The 17,008-nt window shown below is 34.1% G+C and overlaps 1 protein-coding gene and 1 pseudogene across 2 annotated transcripts; both read left to right on the top strand.

The window, feature by feature from the left end:
* The first annotated feature begins 2,217 nt into the window (after window positions 1-2,217).
* On the top strand, window positions 2,218-5,561 carry LOC139857837 (F-box protein At3g07870-like). Of its 2 annotated transcripts, XR_011762714.1 has the most exons (3): window positions 2,218-3,487; window positions 4,690-4,866; window positions 4,999-5,561. XR_011762714.1 is itself a non-coding variant. In XM_071846674.1 (2 exons), the coding sequence occupies exon 1, from the start codon at window positions 2,297-2,299 to the stop codon at window positions 3,485-3,487; it is 1,191 nt and encodes a 396-aa protein (XP_071702775.1). In that variant the 5' UTR covers window positions 2,218-2,296; the 3' UTR covers window positions 4,690-5,561. The 2 variants fall into 2 exon arrangements, 1 of the variants encoding a protein (XP_071702775.1); XM_071846674.1 differs by having other exon boundaries at window positions 4,690-5,561.
* A 4,679-nt stretch (window positions 5,562-10,240) lies between these two features.
* LOC139857827 (F-box protein At3g07870-like) lies at window positions 10,241-12,149 on the top strand (annotated as a pseudogene).
* Window positions 12,150-17,008: the final 4,859 nt, after the last annotated feature.

The following is a 17,008-nucleotide window of genomic DNA, read 5'->3' as shown; positions in this document are numbered from 1 at the left end:
ATCATTATTATTATCATTTTAGTGTTATTATTAAAAATTATCATTTTATAATTAATATCATCACTAGTAAATAAATATTGTTATTACTATTATTATTAATTATTATTATTCAAAATAATACAACTTTTACTTATTATCAATATTATTTATCAAATGAATATGTGATTCAAAGATAATTTACCACATGTAATATAATTACGTTAATAATACATACCACTATATTTTTATGATAATAAATGAACTTTATAAATTTTATTACTTATGATATATAAAAGTATATTTTTACAAATTTTTATATAAATTTTATTAATAAATGACTTATATTATTTACTCTAATAAAATCCGATAAATATATTTAAATATATAAAACGACTATTTATGTTATATAATAAACATGTATAGATTTTGTAAATCATTTTGGGTCAAATTGACTTTTGTTGACTTTTGCATATCGATCTCGAGCATTAGGATTGCGATACACTATGACCTAACCTAAACTGATAGATATATATTCACCAACATATAAATATATATACTTAATATAGGTTCGTGAATCCGAGGCCAACCTTGCACTTGTTCAGTGCCGTCATATACTTAATATAGGTTCCTGGTATATCTGTAAACTCTCCTCCATGGTGCAACTTAATACTAAACAAAGTCTCATATCCACCTGCAAAAGGAAAAAAAAGGGTTAAAATCGTTGTTAATGCACATACCAGATAGCATAATGACGAAAATAGAATTGCAACAGTGGTTACCATTGATTATAATTGAAATCATCATCTTCTTCTCTAATATTGTAGAGTTTATCAACCATTGTAAGAGTAAAATTAGGGTTTGAATGTTTCTGAATTTTGATCAGCTATTAAGAAAAAATGGTTTTAATTACTAAGATTTGGTAGGTGCATTAATTATGGTAGGTAAATATGGTGACTAGACAAAAGATAAAAAGGTAAAGACCAATTTACCCTCACATGTGTTGCATATGATCATATGCAAACAATCAAATGAGACGGAGGTGAGAGGGAGGGACGACAGATGAAAACAAGTGCAAGCAGAGGGACGACGAGTGCAAAAAACAAAGTTCAGGGACGACGAGCGTTATTTGATGCAAACCACAGGAACGAACCGCGTAATTATGTCAACTCAAAAATACAAGGATGATGGATGAGCCTCCAACGTGGAAAACACAATAAAAGTCTAATAAAAAACACATAATGTTATGTAATATCGAGCCACGTCCAAGTTCAACTGCAAAAAACAAAAACAAAAAAAACAAAAAAAAATAATATTAATAATGAGAAACAAACCAAACTATCCAAAATACAAGGAACCTAACTTCAACTAACAACAAATACAACAAAAGAAATAAAAAAAAGAAGACCATATTAATTTCGTTCTTTTAGGACTATAGAGTTTTGTTGTATAGTTTAAACTAAAGACAATATATTTATCCTCACTATTTCGTGTATCACAAAAGAATAACGCCTGGTTCTAAATCCTAGCTATCCTCACTCTCCAACACACCCGACCTGTATATTGATATGGATACATTCATGTGCTTAACACCCAGACAATAATCAAATACAAACTGAATTATTAAACCGAGTGCTACGTAACACGTCCTTACTAGAAACCCTAAAATAATCTTTACATACACGTAGCTCAACTCCAGCTAGTGGAGTAATAAACACTTGATCTGAAACCCTAAATAATCAAACCCTAATTTTCAATGTCGAAAGAGCTGCCACAAGACGTAATCATCGATATCCTGTCACGTGTTCCTACTAGATACATCCTCCGTAGATCCGCCACTGGTCAGCCCACCATTAGTTCTGTTAGTCAATTTGTATATCCGATTTTTTTAACTTATATAAGAAGATATGATATATGATATTCATACATTCTAAGCTGTATTTTATATTAATATATTAATCAATAATTCTATAATAAATTAATATTTTTTTAGTTATTATTAAATTTTTATTTTTTCAAAATTGCTGGAGTATGAATATTGATTAGGGGGATGATTCTCACACACTGTTTTTTGATCCTCACACACCCTTTTACCCTATTATTAGGGAGGAGTTCAAATAAATTGGTGTGTAAGGATCAAAAAACAGGGTGCGAGAATCATCCCATTACCATGAATTATTAAGTGTTTTTATTTATCCTCATTTCTCAGTTCCTCACTATTTCGTACTCGTATATCAGAAAAGTATAAGACCTTGTTTCTCAGCTCAACTCCACCGAGTAGTAAACATAAACACTAATTATAATCACAAAAACAATTTCAATGTCGAAAGAGCTGCCAGAAGACGTAATCATCGATATCATGTCGCGTGTTCCTACTAGATACATCCTCCGTTTCAAATGCGTTTGCAAATCATGGTACGCCCTTTTTCAAAACCCTAATTTCATCTCCAAACATTTCAAAAATCAATCCGCCATTTCAGATCCATCTTTCCTTCTAGTAACACCTAACATATCCGCCACCTCAACTTCCTCAGTTCGTACGGTTAGTTTGATGTTATCTGATTCATCATACAAATCAATCAAAATCCCAATTGAAATCGACGTTTCTAAACAGTTAGATGTTTGCGGGAGCTGTAACGGGTTAATTTGTTTGAGAATTTTGCCGCTTGGTTCGGTTATTTTGTTATGGAATCCTGCTACTAGGGTGTTTAAAGACTTACCTATTTCGCCTCTTGGGCGTTTTAAAATTGATCCATCAAGCGTTTTGTTAGGTTTTGGGTTTGATGATGTTGTAAAGGACTACAAGGTGTTGAGGATTGTGGATCTTGATGTTATGCAGAAACGAGTTGAGATGTACTCGTTGAGTACGAATTCATGGAGGGAGGTTGAGACTAGTGTTCCATTTATAATCTCTAATGAGGAGTCACAATGTAGTGTGTTTTTGAATGGGAAGTTTCATTGGACTGCTATCGGATTTTTGGATGTGCATGACAGGCTGGATGAGAAGCGGATGATTGTGTGTTTTGATATTTGCGATGAGGTGCTTAGTTACTTAAATCCACCTGAATTTGATGAATTTATTGGAGAAGATTTGGAAGTTGCTTGGAAGGTTGTAGCAATCAAGGAATCACTAGCGGTTATCAGTTGGAGTGGGAAGGGATCTGCAATGATGTTTGAGGTGTGGGTGATGAAAGAATATGGAGTGTGGACGAAATATACGTCATTTGAACTTCAAGAAACTAGCGTTGCTAGACCATTGGGGTGTGGATTAAAAGGTGAATTTTTGTTGGTGAAGGATAATAAACAACTGGTCATGTATGATTTGGATTCACAAAGGGTTCACAATTTGGGGAATCATGAGGTTGCTAACTCGTCTAAGGTGTTTAATCATGTTGGAAGTTTAATATCTATCAATGGTGGGAAGGTTGCCACCAGGACTAATTTATCGTCCGTGGTTAACAATTTGGATAATCGTTTGGTTGATGACTTGTTCGCTTTATTATTTTATTAGGTAAGTTACCTTGTTTAGGCTGTTGAATTTAGTTCATACGTAGTTTCTTGTTTATGACTTGTTTATGACTGTTAAAAAATATAGTACTCCGTAGTAAGTTATCATGCTCTAAATAAATGACATGCACCTGTTTGTATGTTAAACTAAATTAATGGAAACGTTGTTTAACTAGTAAAATTTCTCATAGTGCCTTTTGATTCCTCTAAGTAACTTTGTGCACCATTAGTGTTGCTTCCGAATATTACAAAGTTGTGACTTGTGAGTATTTGGATAGAATAAACTTAGACTTCATGATATATAATAATGAAAGATATCCTTGTAGTTTTGTTTATTATGTTATTAGTAAATAAAGTAAAAGGGAGTAAAGTCTTGATATCATGCACTTGTTTGTATGTTAAACTAAACTAATGGAAACCTTATTTAACAAGTAAAATTTCTCATAGTGCCTCTTGATTCCTCTAAGTAACTTTGTGCTCGATTAGTGTTGCTTCCCAAATATTACAGAGTTGTGAGTATGTGGATAGAATAATAAACTTTATGATATGTAATAATGAAAGATGTCCTTCTAATTTTGTTCTATCTGTTCGTAAATAAAGTAAAAGTGAGTAAAGTCTTGATCACAATTTGAAACTGAATTTTTGAGCGGGTCGAAGTTGCCAATCGTGTCAGAATGAATCTGTTTGGTCTTGATCACATTAAAGCACATACTCTCAAAAGTTGGACTTTGGTGTTACATTTATTGAGTAGCAGTGTTCGTTCCAACATGAACAACCTCTCGATCGCAGCAATAGTCTTTTGCACTCGGATTATTGGCACCATGCCGATTCACAATATGACGATGGCTCCCTCGACATTTGTAAGTTCAGGGAGAATCAAATGTGTGTTTGAACTGTTCTTTGGTTTTGAGTGTACGGTTTGAAATGATTCTCGTTTTGATTGTATGATTGTTTAGGATAATACTTACATTTTCAAGTAGGTAAGAAGTTAAATTTAAGAAAACTTATTACTGATTATTAATATGAATAACAAAAATACTTACTTATCCGTGACAATAATTATTTGATTTTTGATCATAGTTCTTGAAGTGGCAACAATCACTTTCAGAACGCTCAGAGAAAACATCCTCCTTGATAATTTGAAACACATGACTCAATATCATTCTTATACTTTTTCTATTAATTATATTGTACTAATGATTGCAGGATTTCAAAAGTCTAATGGGTCCTTTTTTGATAATTATGTTCTTCTATATTTGCCAAAGATCACATACGGTTGGCCTAAATTTCACATCGAGTGATTACTAGAGTTAGCATCAACGAAAACACGCTAAAGGGCCACCCTGGTGTCTTAATTTTCATATTGCAATGTGTGCAGAGAAGGTATTTTATTCTCACTTTTATGTTTGAAACCTAATTTGATTCCTGCAAGGGACACATAATTAATATGGAGGGATTTTGGGTCATAGAGCCACCATAATTATCACCCATTTAAAGGTATAAATGTTGCTGTAGGAGTATAATAGAGGTAAAATGGGCAGGGCAGGAGTCGGATGACAGGTCAAGATGAGTACTTTTCATAGAAACCTAGTCTGAAACTTGTTATAGTTGAATGTGATGTATTTGTTCATTACCATTTGGTTGCTACGTATCAGCAAATACTTACATTATTAAGGTGGCCTGTATCTTATTCTCATGTTCAAACATGGTATCTGCTGATGGACCCTTCTCTATTCTAATTTCATGTTTGGACTGATACCTATTTTTTGCATAAATAAATTATAATATATGTGAAATGTATAACAAGTAACTTATTTGCAATATATTTAGTTAGCATCTGTTATATCAAATAACAATAAAAATTCTACCAAAATGCATCCATGTTGCCTACAACCTTTCTTAACACTTGAAAAATAAAAATATGAATGTCGCACACAAAATAAAAGAAGAAAATTCCATGAAACTGCACAGCTGATTTCGCACAGCAACTATGAAGTCATGTGTTCAACAAGCGATTCTGTCCCAGATCTTGAAGCTTCAACACCTTAATTTAGGAAATCTTCCGAACACCCCAAATGCTGATTTATAATCCCCTGTTTCTCGATATATATATATATATATATATATATATATATATATATATATATATATATATATATATATATATATATATATATATATATATATATATATATATATATATATATATATATATATATATATATATATAGGGTCAGGATCAATGGGGAAGTAACCAATCGGGGGGAAGCAAAATTTTTTTTTTTTTTTTTTTTGTTTTTTTTGGAATTTTTTTTTTCCGGCATCAAGATCACACGAAAATATGAACATTTAGAAGAGACACTTCGTGATGAATGTTATTATTTAGACGGGAAAACGATCGACAAAAATAACATTCAAGATAATATTGTTCGTGAAGAATATGAACGATTTTTTTTTCATGTTTTGTGAAGTAAAATTTAGCCCGATTTAGAGTTTAGGGTTTAGGGCTTAGGGTTTAGGGTTTGGTGTTTTGGGTTTATGGTTAGGGTTTAGGGTTTGGTGTTTTGGGTTTATTCCATAAACCCAAAACACCAAACCCTAAACCCTAAGCCCTAAACCCTAAACCCTAAACTCTAAACCGTTCGTGTTAAAAACTCAATCTAAATTCTAAATCTAAACCCTAAACCCTAAATTTCTAAACCCTATAAGCCCTAATATCTAAACCCTAATGTCTAAACCCCAATAGCTAAAACCTCAACATACGCTCGAAAAACACGATAATTTTTATATATTACTTCTTCGAGCGTTTTCCCGCCAAAATAAAAACATTTATCACAAAGTGTCTCTACTAAATGTTCATATTTTCATTCCATCTATAATGTTCGTGAACAAAGTTTTTTCAAAAAACGAAAAAAAAAAAAAATTTTGCTTCCCCCCGCTTCCCCCCGATTGGTTACTTCCCTCTTGATCCTACCACTATATATATATATATATATATATATATATATATATATATATATATCCCCTATCTGTGTAAGATTGAAACTGCATGTGGTATTTTAGTGACTGATTCATAAGAGTTTGCTCCAGGGTTCTAAATTTGTCATTAGTCTAATGGGTCCTTTTTTATTAAATTTTGTTCTTCTACATTTGCCAAAGATCACATACGCTTGTCGCTTGGCCTAAATTTCACACTTTGAGTGATAATTAGAGTTAGCATCAACGAAAAGGCACTAAAGGGCCACCCCTGGTGTCTTAATTTTCATATCGTAATGTGTTTAAAGAAGGTATTTTATTCTCACTTTTATGTTCAAGCCTTATTTCATTCCTGCCAGGGCCACATCAGTAAAATGGAGGGATTTTGGGTCATAAAGCCACCATAATTAACACTGGTTTAACGAGATGAAGGTTTAAATGTTTGTGTAGGAGTATAGTAGAGGAAAAATGGGCGGGTCGGGTGTCATGTGACAAGTCAAGATGAGTAATTTTCATATGGGTGGTTGGGCTTGACCGGAAACACTTTTTGTCCAAAGTTTGTAATAACATGTCTGTTAAATATGATATCAGGAAACTATGTGTTATACATCGTTTATTTTAGGTAGATGATGGAGTTACTCCCAACAATGCATACAAGGTAAATTCATTTGATTTTCTGCTTAGCATGGATTAAACTTTAAAACGAGTGATGTTTTTTTCTAAGACATTTCATTTCATTAACCTAGAAATCAACTGATATAAACTCGAAGATAGGGCTTATTAATCTCCATATCTGACCACTAGTATTGACTTTCACATCTTCGATTATTTTTGACCATTTGACCAAAGTTGACCGGTGGTTTTTGACCGAAAACCCAATCTTTGACCAAAACATCAACATTTTACGAGATTTAATATTTTCCCGTAAGTTTTAGATTTTGCAGGTTTAATCAGTCTTGTGCATGATGTCAACTTTAAATTCAATTTCAGACTTTGACTTAACAATGACGAGCATTTATCTACCACTTACTAGAGAACCAGACTTTGACGAATAATATCCGCATCTCGATTCAGGATGTTTGTGTTGGAACTCTTCACCAACTCCATGTGCTGTTCGCGTTTTTGAGCAAGCAATACGAACGACAAAAATTAAATCCTTGGTCTTGTTGATGGAACCCGAGGAACCAACACATAGAGACGCGAACCCTCATTTTCAATATCTCAGCTCATGCTACAGTTGAAGCGAGTGTTCTAATTGTATTGTTCTCTGGCATAAGCTATATCAGCTCATGCTTCACTTGAATGTTCAACAAAACTCAAATCTTCAAATGGAAACAAATGAAATTGAATTGAAAGAATAGATTATTAAGCTCAATGCTCAAACTAAGGAGTTGGAGTCCTCTTTGTCATAGAGTAGCTCAAGGGAAGAAAAGCTACAACAGATAGATGTGCTTTTCAGCATTATTTGAAGGCTCGAACTATGTCTTACAGAGAAAGACGGATCAAAGCTCAAACTAAGACTGATGTGCGTAATGCCACCGCTAAAAGTTCTTATCTATTCAGAATCTCGATGCTAAGAAAGGTCAATTAAGACTCAACTTCAATTACTCAGTAATAAATTGTCAATGAGTGATTCATAAGACATCATATTGAGACCGAAACATTCTACTTTGCAAAATAACTTTCAATTGAATGTAAAATCTTTTGATCAATCTTTCTTTCAAAGTTTTGATCTTCAAATAAACTAAATTTTTGCACAAAGAGTAATTAATAATTCCTTGTAAAAGAAGATTGATGTACTTGAAGCTGACTTGCTCACTCACTGATTGTTATGACAGAGCAATTGAATGCAGCGGTGTGACAACGCCTAGTGACGAAAGTGGCGACATACGAGGAGTCGTGGCCTCTCCGAACGCTGCTTGTTAAGAAATGGGGGATTGTATTAGGTGAAGAAATGGCCGCATCCTCATTGCTCGCGTAAAGCAAGCAGTCGAAGGCCGAATAGTGCATTTCCAGGTAAAGTATTCTAGTCGTTGAAAGCGTTATTTGACTCGCTTACGCTTAGTCCATCGCTGCTTGGCTCTACTTCAACAACTACAACCCAATCTCGATGAAAAAAGTAGAAGCAACTAAAGAAGGGTGACAAAGCTTCTTTGCGTCCCAGTGTTGTCGCACTAAGCGATGTTCTCAGATGTACAAAACGTTGTTTTTCTTTGCGAATGAAAACGATTTTCAAATTGACTTGAGAATCTTGAAAAGAGAATCTTGAAAAGAGAAACATGAATTAAACGGCAAATGGATGCAATTTCGGTCATTCAAGATTATTTGAAAACAAAAATCTCCAAATTTGAGTGATTGCAAACAATATCTAGTCAAATAAGAATAAAGAGAAAAAGTTCTTTTATACCCCTAACACAAGTAAATTTTTTTTTATAAGGAGTAAATTTGAAAAGTTAACAAAAAATAACATGTTAAAATACATGTTTTTAGTCTTAGAACAATAGAATTAGGAGGGAATGACTATTTATTTCCTTGATGAAGATCAGAAGATGTCAATATCCAGGCAGCGAGTACCATATGGTACTCTGGTTTCAAGCTCAGGTGGTGCTCAATCTCCAGTGTTTGTGGTGGTTGGGTTCGGTGGTTGACAGTTTTCGAGCCGACTGCTTCTTAGACCGTTTTATTTTTTGGATACTCCCTGTTTTTTTTTTTTTGAACGGCGATTTTTTAGCATCAGTAGATCATTTATTTCAACGACCCTCATCATTTGCACGTAACACACACGTTTGGGCGGAAACCCGAACCCGATCGACGGTACCTGGGAACACATCCATTCGGGCAGTGATCCGGGTAGAGGTCCGTGAACGAATCCGGTAAAACCTCCCTATAGGGTCAATATTTACCACCATTAGTGGTTTTCAATTGGTTTAAAGAAAATCATGTCATCCGTAAGGATCGAACTCATGACCTCTCCCTGTTTGTTTATGTTTTTTGTTTGGTTTAGTACACCTGCCTTTTGTTATAGTGTTATAGCTTTGATTTAGTTAAAGCCCTAATCGAACGGTTATTTCACCCCGTTAGTGAGCTCGTTTGGTTAAGGCGATATGGCTTAAGTGTCGTTTGTTGGATTTCTTTATATCGGTTGTACTCGTTTTATCTTCGGATATGCACTAATGTTATTGTTTTTTCCGCCAAAAATATGAACTCAATATCGACAAGATGTGTTTTTTTTTTTTTTTTTTTTTTTTTTTTTTTGTTGCAAATGCACACATCAAAAGACAATATTCGTTCCAATGGTCCTTTGGTATCCGCAAGATGTTTTACTGTATTTATTTACAGGATGAATTTTAATTTTGCAGTCGCTAGTCACAATTTTTTTTTTTTTTTTTTTTTTTGAGTAAGCAAAAAAATCCTTCTATGAACAATAGAATTGTCACTAGTCACTAGTCACAATTTTCCCTTGATGAAAAGTACATGACATCTACAACCATCCTTTATTCCTTTTCTATGTAAAATGTCTCAGATGATTTGATTTATCTAGACTAAACTAGTACAGTAATACAGTATAGTACCAGGCGAGTCTTTAATTTGTTTGTGGGGTTTTGAGGTCTGGACACAGATGGTAGCAATCAAAAACCCAACGTTTTAACTTTATTTAAATCCATTGGACAACTCAATGAACCGGTATCAGTTCCAATTTTTTAACTTTATAATTAGTAGACAAGTGGCAAAGCAACCACCATCAATTTTCTTTCTTATAATGTCTAATGTCTAACTTTCTCCTGAATATGAATATGAATATGTGATCTAACCTAATCTTGATTTTGGGTTTATAAGGGTCTGAAGTGAACAGGAAAGCAACGATTCAAGAGATCAGTTGGAGCGGAAGTAGCATCTACTAAGGTATTATCATCTACATGAGCCTAAACCTTATGCTTAAACAACCAGATCTATCTATAATACCACTGTCACTGATAATGATAAGAAACATTGAAGTTGTATCAATAGATTGTGAGTTAATGATTAATTAATCTCACAATTTTCTGATTATATACTCTTTGTTCCTTACATTAACCAAATCGACTTGATTTGAGTCCCATAATTTTTATGTAGTAGTTATGGGGTAAAATTTTCAATTAAATATCTTAAAAAATAGTCACTTTGTTATTTTGATTTCAAATTTTTAATACTTGTAGTTTTTAGCATAACCTTAAATTCTTTGTATACAGATATCAACTTCACCGAGTAATATACACTTAACGGAAACCCTAATTAATCGAACCCTAATTTTCAATGTCGAAGGAGCTGCCACCAGACGTAATCATCGATATCCTGTCACGTGTTCCTACCAGATACATTCTCCGTTTCAAATCCGTTTCCAAATCATGGTACGCTCTTTTTCAAAACCCTAATTTCATCTCCAAACATTTCAAAAATCAGTCCACCATTTCAGATCCATCTTTCCTTTCAACACCTACAGTATCCGCCGCCTCAACTTCCACTGTTCGTACTGTTAGTTTGATCTTATCTGATTCATCATACAAATCAATCAAAATCCCAATTGAAATCGACGTTTCAAAACAATTAGATGTTTGCGGGAGCTGTAACGGGTTGATTTGCTTAAAAATTTTGCCACTTGGTTCGGTTATATTGTTATGGAATCCTGCTACTGGGGTTTTTAAAGACTTGCCTATTTCACCCGTCGGCCGTTTTCGAATTAATCCATTACAGGTTTATTTAGGTTTTGGGTTCGATGATGTTGTAAAAGACTACAAGGTGTTGAGGATTGTGGATCTTGCTATTATGCAGAAACGAGTTGAGATATACTCGTTGAGTACAAATTCATGGAGGGAGATTAAGACTCGTGTTCCATTTATAATCCCTGATTCCAATTGTGTGTTTTTGAACGGGAAGTTTCATTGGACCTCTACCGGGTTTGTCGAGGTGCGTGACAGACTGCATCCCGGGAGCAGGACGCTTGATGAGAAGAGGATGATTCTGTGTTTTGATATTCGCGATGAAGAGTTTAGTTACATAAAACCACCTGAATTTGAATTTCCTGAATTTACTGGAGAAGATTTGAAAGTTAGTTGGGAGGTTGTAGCGATGAAGGAATCACTAAGGGTGATCAGTTGGAGAAGGAATTGGCCCTTTTGGAAAAGAAATGGGTCTGCATTGATGTTTGAGGTGTGGGTGATGAAAGAATATGGAGTCGTTTCGTCCTGGACTAAATATAGGTCATTTGAGCTTCAAACTAATGTTGCCAGTGTTTGGGTGTGGATTAAAAGGTGTGATTTTGGTGGAGAAGGATAATAAACAACTGGTTACGTATGATCCGATTTTAGAAAGGGTTAACAATTTGGAGAATCATGGGGTTGATGACTGGTCTAAGGTGCTTAATCATGTTGGAAGTTTAATTTCTATTAATGGTGGGAGGGTTGCAACTAGGACTAATCTATCGGCTGCGATTAACAATTTGGAGAATCAAGTGGTTGATGACTTGGCCGCTCTATTTTCTTAGGAAAATTACCTTGTTTAAGGTGTTTAAATTAGTTCATAGGCATTGTCTACTTTATGATTGTTAAAAAGATAGTAGTAAGTTAGTTATCATGCTCAAAAGAAATGACATGCACTTGTTTGTATGTTAAACTAAACTAATGGCAATGTTATTTAACTCGTAAAATTTCTCATAGTGCCTCTTGTTTTCTCTAAGTAACAAGTTCCCGGATATTATAGATGTTGAAATAATAATAAAATTGGTTGTTGGTGGATGTAGTTGGTGAAATAAGTGGATGGTTGTTGGTGAGTTGTAGGTAAGACTTTTCATTACCTAACTTGCCTAACTCTCACCAAATCCTAATTCTTACTACTATAAATAGAGCCATAAGCAAGCATTCAAATCATCCCAAAACACATTCTTCTTATATTCTAAGAGTGTAATAGAGAGTTTGAGTTTAGTCTCCTAATTGCAAGAGATATAAGCATTAGTAATTATCCTTGTAATTAGAGAGAAGTTGTAATTCCTATTATTCTTATTAGTGAAACGTTTCTTTCCTTGCCCGTGGTTTTTACCCTATTGGGGTTTTCCACGTTAAATCTCGGTGTTCCTTTATTATCGTTTTCATATTATTACTAGTGGTTTGCTATAATTCGGTGTCACTTTTCTCAACAATAGAGATGTTAGTATGTAGATAGAATGATAAATAAATTTTATGATATAAAATTGAAATTGCCAATCCAGTCAGAATAAATATGTTTGTTCTTGATCACATTAAAGCACATGCGTGATTGCAGCAGTTACTGAACACGAACACGGCAAAATGTCTATTGTTTATGAAAATTGAGTTTCGTAAGGTAAGTTTGTTCGTAACCTGTCCACTTCCTCACTAATCAAATGACATATTTGTATGGTATGCATTTTTCATTATTCCCTTATGATACCATCCCTGCAATTTGCAAGATTATTGGAAAGAACTCGCTCTTTCATGCCTACAATTTGCTAGATAGACTGCTGAACATTGGTTTGATGGTTTGATATGAGAATCATGGTATGTTGCATGTTTTGAATTGCATTCACTTTGCAAGATTGTTTGAAGGCTTTCAGTGGTATCTATTGTTCCTTTTTTTAGTGTGAGAACTCGTCCCACATCGGTATGGGAGGAGAACAAAACACCCCTTCCTTTAGTGGATGTGTTTTTAGCGTGAGTCCCAAGAAGCAAAACGAGCTACCGTGTGTCGGAACAAAGTGGACAATATCGACTACGGGCTGGCGTATAAAATACCTTTCACATATATGACTAATTGACTATCAACACAATTATTAACACAGTCCCATACCCGAATGTTTCGTAGAAGCTTTGGTCCCTGTTGAGTGTGTAACATTTTCGTTAATGAATGTTGTGTTTAACGACTCGTAAATAAAAACGGAAGTGTAAGAGAACATAATATAATACTCCGTTTGATATTAATGATCAAATCAAAATAATTTTAAAAGCATAAAAGGTACTCCGTATTAATGATTAATGATATTTATGCTAGACATTCTTCGCGAGTCATACATGTATTTATGATATTTTAATAATTTCATCAGAATCAAAATATCAAAATATTCGGTATATAAACACCCGTTCATTTCATTGCTGATATCAGAATGGCCAAGTCCTAATCATCATTTGAGTAACTTACCAATTGTACCCCTAATTTAAAAAGAACGGGTTTCAAATATATTTTTTTTTTTTTTTCAAATTTACATAGACATATCACATTATCACCTATAGTTTATTCCCCGAAAATAATGAGAACTTTACAAAACAGAAAACATTTTTGGAAAGAAAACATTTTAGAAAAGAAAACGTTTCGAAAAGAAAACGATTTCAAACAAGAAGTACAAAAGGGCATCCTCGTGAGACTCGTACGTAGAAAGCGGCTAATAACGAAAAACGTATTCTAAAGAAAACAAAAGAAACACGATACGACGAAAAACCTATTCTAAAGACTACAACAAAACATGAATCAAGAATCCAAAAAAAGGAACGCAAAAGAACACAAACAGAATTGTTCTTATCATGGTAATGAATCTGTATTTACGGAAACCAGACGCCACAAACAGAAGTATGCAGCAAAATAACACATTACGTCATGTATTTGCGACATACACTAAAAATGAGACGGATATTGTCCATCAAAGGAACACAAGGTTATCTTCAATGCAACATGTGTATCTTTGTTTCTCCTTTAGGTGAGTTGTAACATAGAATATAACTGTTGTAAAATGTATGCCAATGTATGACAGGGCTTTCTTAAGGATGGTCTTTAGTTCTTTATAGACCTCAACTTTGAAAACAACAAATCATGATTACAAACTTATAGCAGGTAACTATAACCTGAACACTTGCATGTTTCCATTTTGAAAATCGACATATTGAAAGAAACGAAAGAATGGTTGTTACCTTAATACGTTTTTCTTATTCGAATCTTAAGGAATTGTAAGGAAATCGGTATGTAGACGTTAAGCTAGCTTTGTAGATGCACCTACTAATGCATATCCAAGAGGACCAAGACCATCTTTTAAAATACAATAAGCTGCTGTTGATGGAGGTGAAGGCGCATAACTGATCCCAAACGCCCTGAATGTTTGCACAACTCTGTTTCCTGCAGTAATTTCTTTTGGTATTAAATAGATTATTATTATTATTATTCTATTTCAATCCAATTGACTGAATATAACTGAAAGAAAAAGATACTCCATAACTATCAATATATGGGTATGCAAATATTGCCACATTATATGTTGTACGCAATCATTTTACTGCACAGGATAAAACGTAAATGGATGAGAAAGTATAACAATTGATGTATGGTATGCAATAACTTAATTGCACTATGTTATGGTAACATTTGCTAAATTTTCTTAAGCATGAAAATTAGGCAAGTCATTACTTTTCAATAAGACCACGGATAATGATGACGCTGACGTGAACTGGATGAGGGTTTTTTTTTTGTTATGTCTTTTTTGGCAAAAATAACGAAGACTTTCATAAAGAACGTTAAACGTTTTCAGAAAGAAAACGAATTAAACAAGAGATACAAGAAATAGCACTGATGAGTCTCATCTTAAAAAGCGGCTAATATACGAACTATCTATAACGGGTCTCATCATACCTAAACCGAAACATAAACTAAAACAGAAACTAACAAAACACAAACAATCCACAAAGTCAAAAGTGCGCTACGAAACAGGAAGCCGAAAAAAACAAATTCAAATATCCTTGATGAAGACTCCGAATTCTTTCATTTCTGCGCCTTGAACCAATTTTTTTCTTTCGCCCTTGTTGATTCTTATTCTTGTTCGGAATCTCGCTAGATTTAATAAGATTAACCATAACCGGTTTACTCCTAGCCACATACGTCATCATAGCATCAAAAGCCGCGAAAGCCTCATTGGTCATTTTTCCTTTCCCCATACCCGAAGATTCTCCTTTACCCGACCCCGTAAAATTGCCCCCCTTGTCTGACTTGCCATTCATAAACAAGTTTGAATGGCTTCCCTGTAGTCCAACTCTCTGTCGTGATCAATGAGCTTATAAGATCCTGAAGTGGATGCGGCATTCTTTCTCGACCGCAACTTCATGCCTCAAAGTAGATCTCTAGGAACGTTCTGTACAAAACATACCACAACTTGCAAAAACCTTCGCACGAGGGGTCTTCGCAATCACAATAAATCCTTTCACTACGGCCAATCATAATCGGATAGGCTTATCTTCTTTCGTTTCGTTATCTCGACATGCCTTTAATTCTTCCTTCTTTTTCTTCTTTTCCTTCTTCAAACGTGCCAACCTTTCCACAAAAGTAACATTGATTTCGTCTAACTCAAGGGCTACGGGAAGTGCAACAGACCCAACAAATTCTGGGCCCAAAACAGGCCCAAGTTCAGGTCCGGTAGAACCATCATGTGACCTCGCAGCAACTGGATCCGGGTTAGGCCCATCAATCTCTCGTGGACAACAAACAAACCCATGTGCATTATCAATTTCCTTTCCATTCATTAGTTCCACCATGCTTGCAACATCAGTACACTATGAAGCTTCACCCAAAGCAGTAAAACGTCATTTCTTTTGATTCAGGAACTTCACACCTTGATTCAAAGAAGCATAATTGCTCCCATCCAACTCTAATGAACCAAATTTAATACTCGAATAAATGTTACAAGACGAGTCCTCTAGAACCGTCTTATGCCTACCTCCTTTGGCGTGTTAAGTATGAGGGTTGTATTGAGGAAAGTTGTTGAGGATGATTGTAGGTGATGTGACAAAATATAATTGGATGTTGGGTTAAAAGATGGGGAAAATAGTAAAAAAAGAATTAATAAAATAAATCACAAACGCACTCTCCCTTCTCCGTTTCTCTTTGACAAATGCCCATATATTTTGTTTTTTGACAAACACCCACATTATAGGCGTTTGCGAAGCATTTGACATGTCACATAGGCGTGAGTGAGATAAAAAACACCGAGTTATCTGTGATCTAAGCACCCAGTATACATGATGCCTTCATCTAAGAACCCGTATGCTCTAAAGGTGAATATATGTCTTTTTAAAGGCAAAAATATACGGAGTATTATATATTAAGTATATTAATATTAATATTAATAATAAGTACTCCTACCAACCTTTTAGAGCAAAGGAGTGGTAACAATGAAATTCAATATCTAATTCGGTGTTTAGATCGACACTGATAGTGGACTTTGAGGGTAAAATGAGAAAATGGTTCAGTGTCTAATTCCGTACCCATTTATTATTTAATTATTTTTAATATTATAATTTATTATTATTTAATTCATATTAAAATATTTATTAATTAATTTTTTAATATAAAAAATATATACTATATATTATGTATATTAAATAAAAGAGTAGGTAAAGGTAAAAGATTTTTCTTTGTTCGAGTTATCTAGGAATGACGAGTAATTCAACATACTACTCTGATATAAACATCCCAGCAGGATTAGCCCTTGATTGTTTTTAGCCCTTCCCTGACCACTACAAAATAT

Source organism: Rutidosis leptorrhynchoides, chromosome 7 (assembly GCF_046630445.1).
Source record: "Rutidosis leptorrhynchoides isolate AG116_Rl617_1_P2 chromosome 7, CSIRO_AGI_Rlap_v1, whole genome shotgun sequence".
Taxonomy (NCBI): domain Eukaryota; kingdom Viridiplantae; phylum Streptophyta; class Magnoliopsida; order Asterales; family Asteraceae; genus Rutidosis; species Rutidosis leptorrhynchoides.
The sequence above is the reverse complement of the archived record's forward strand: the minus strand, read 5'-3'. Positions and strand labels throughout refer to the sequence as shown.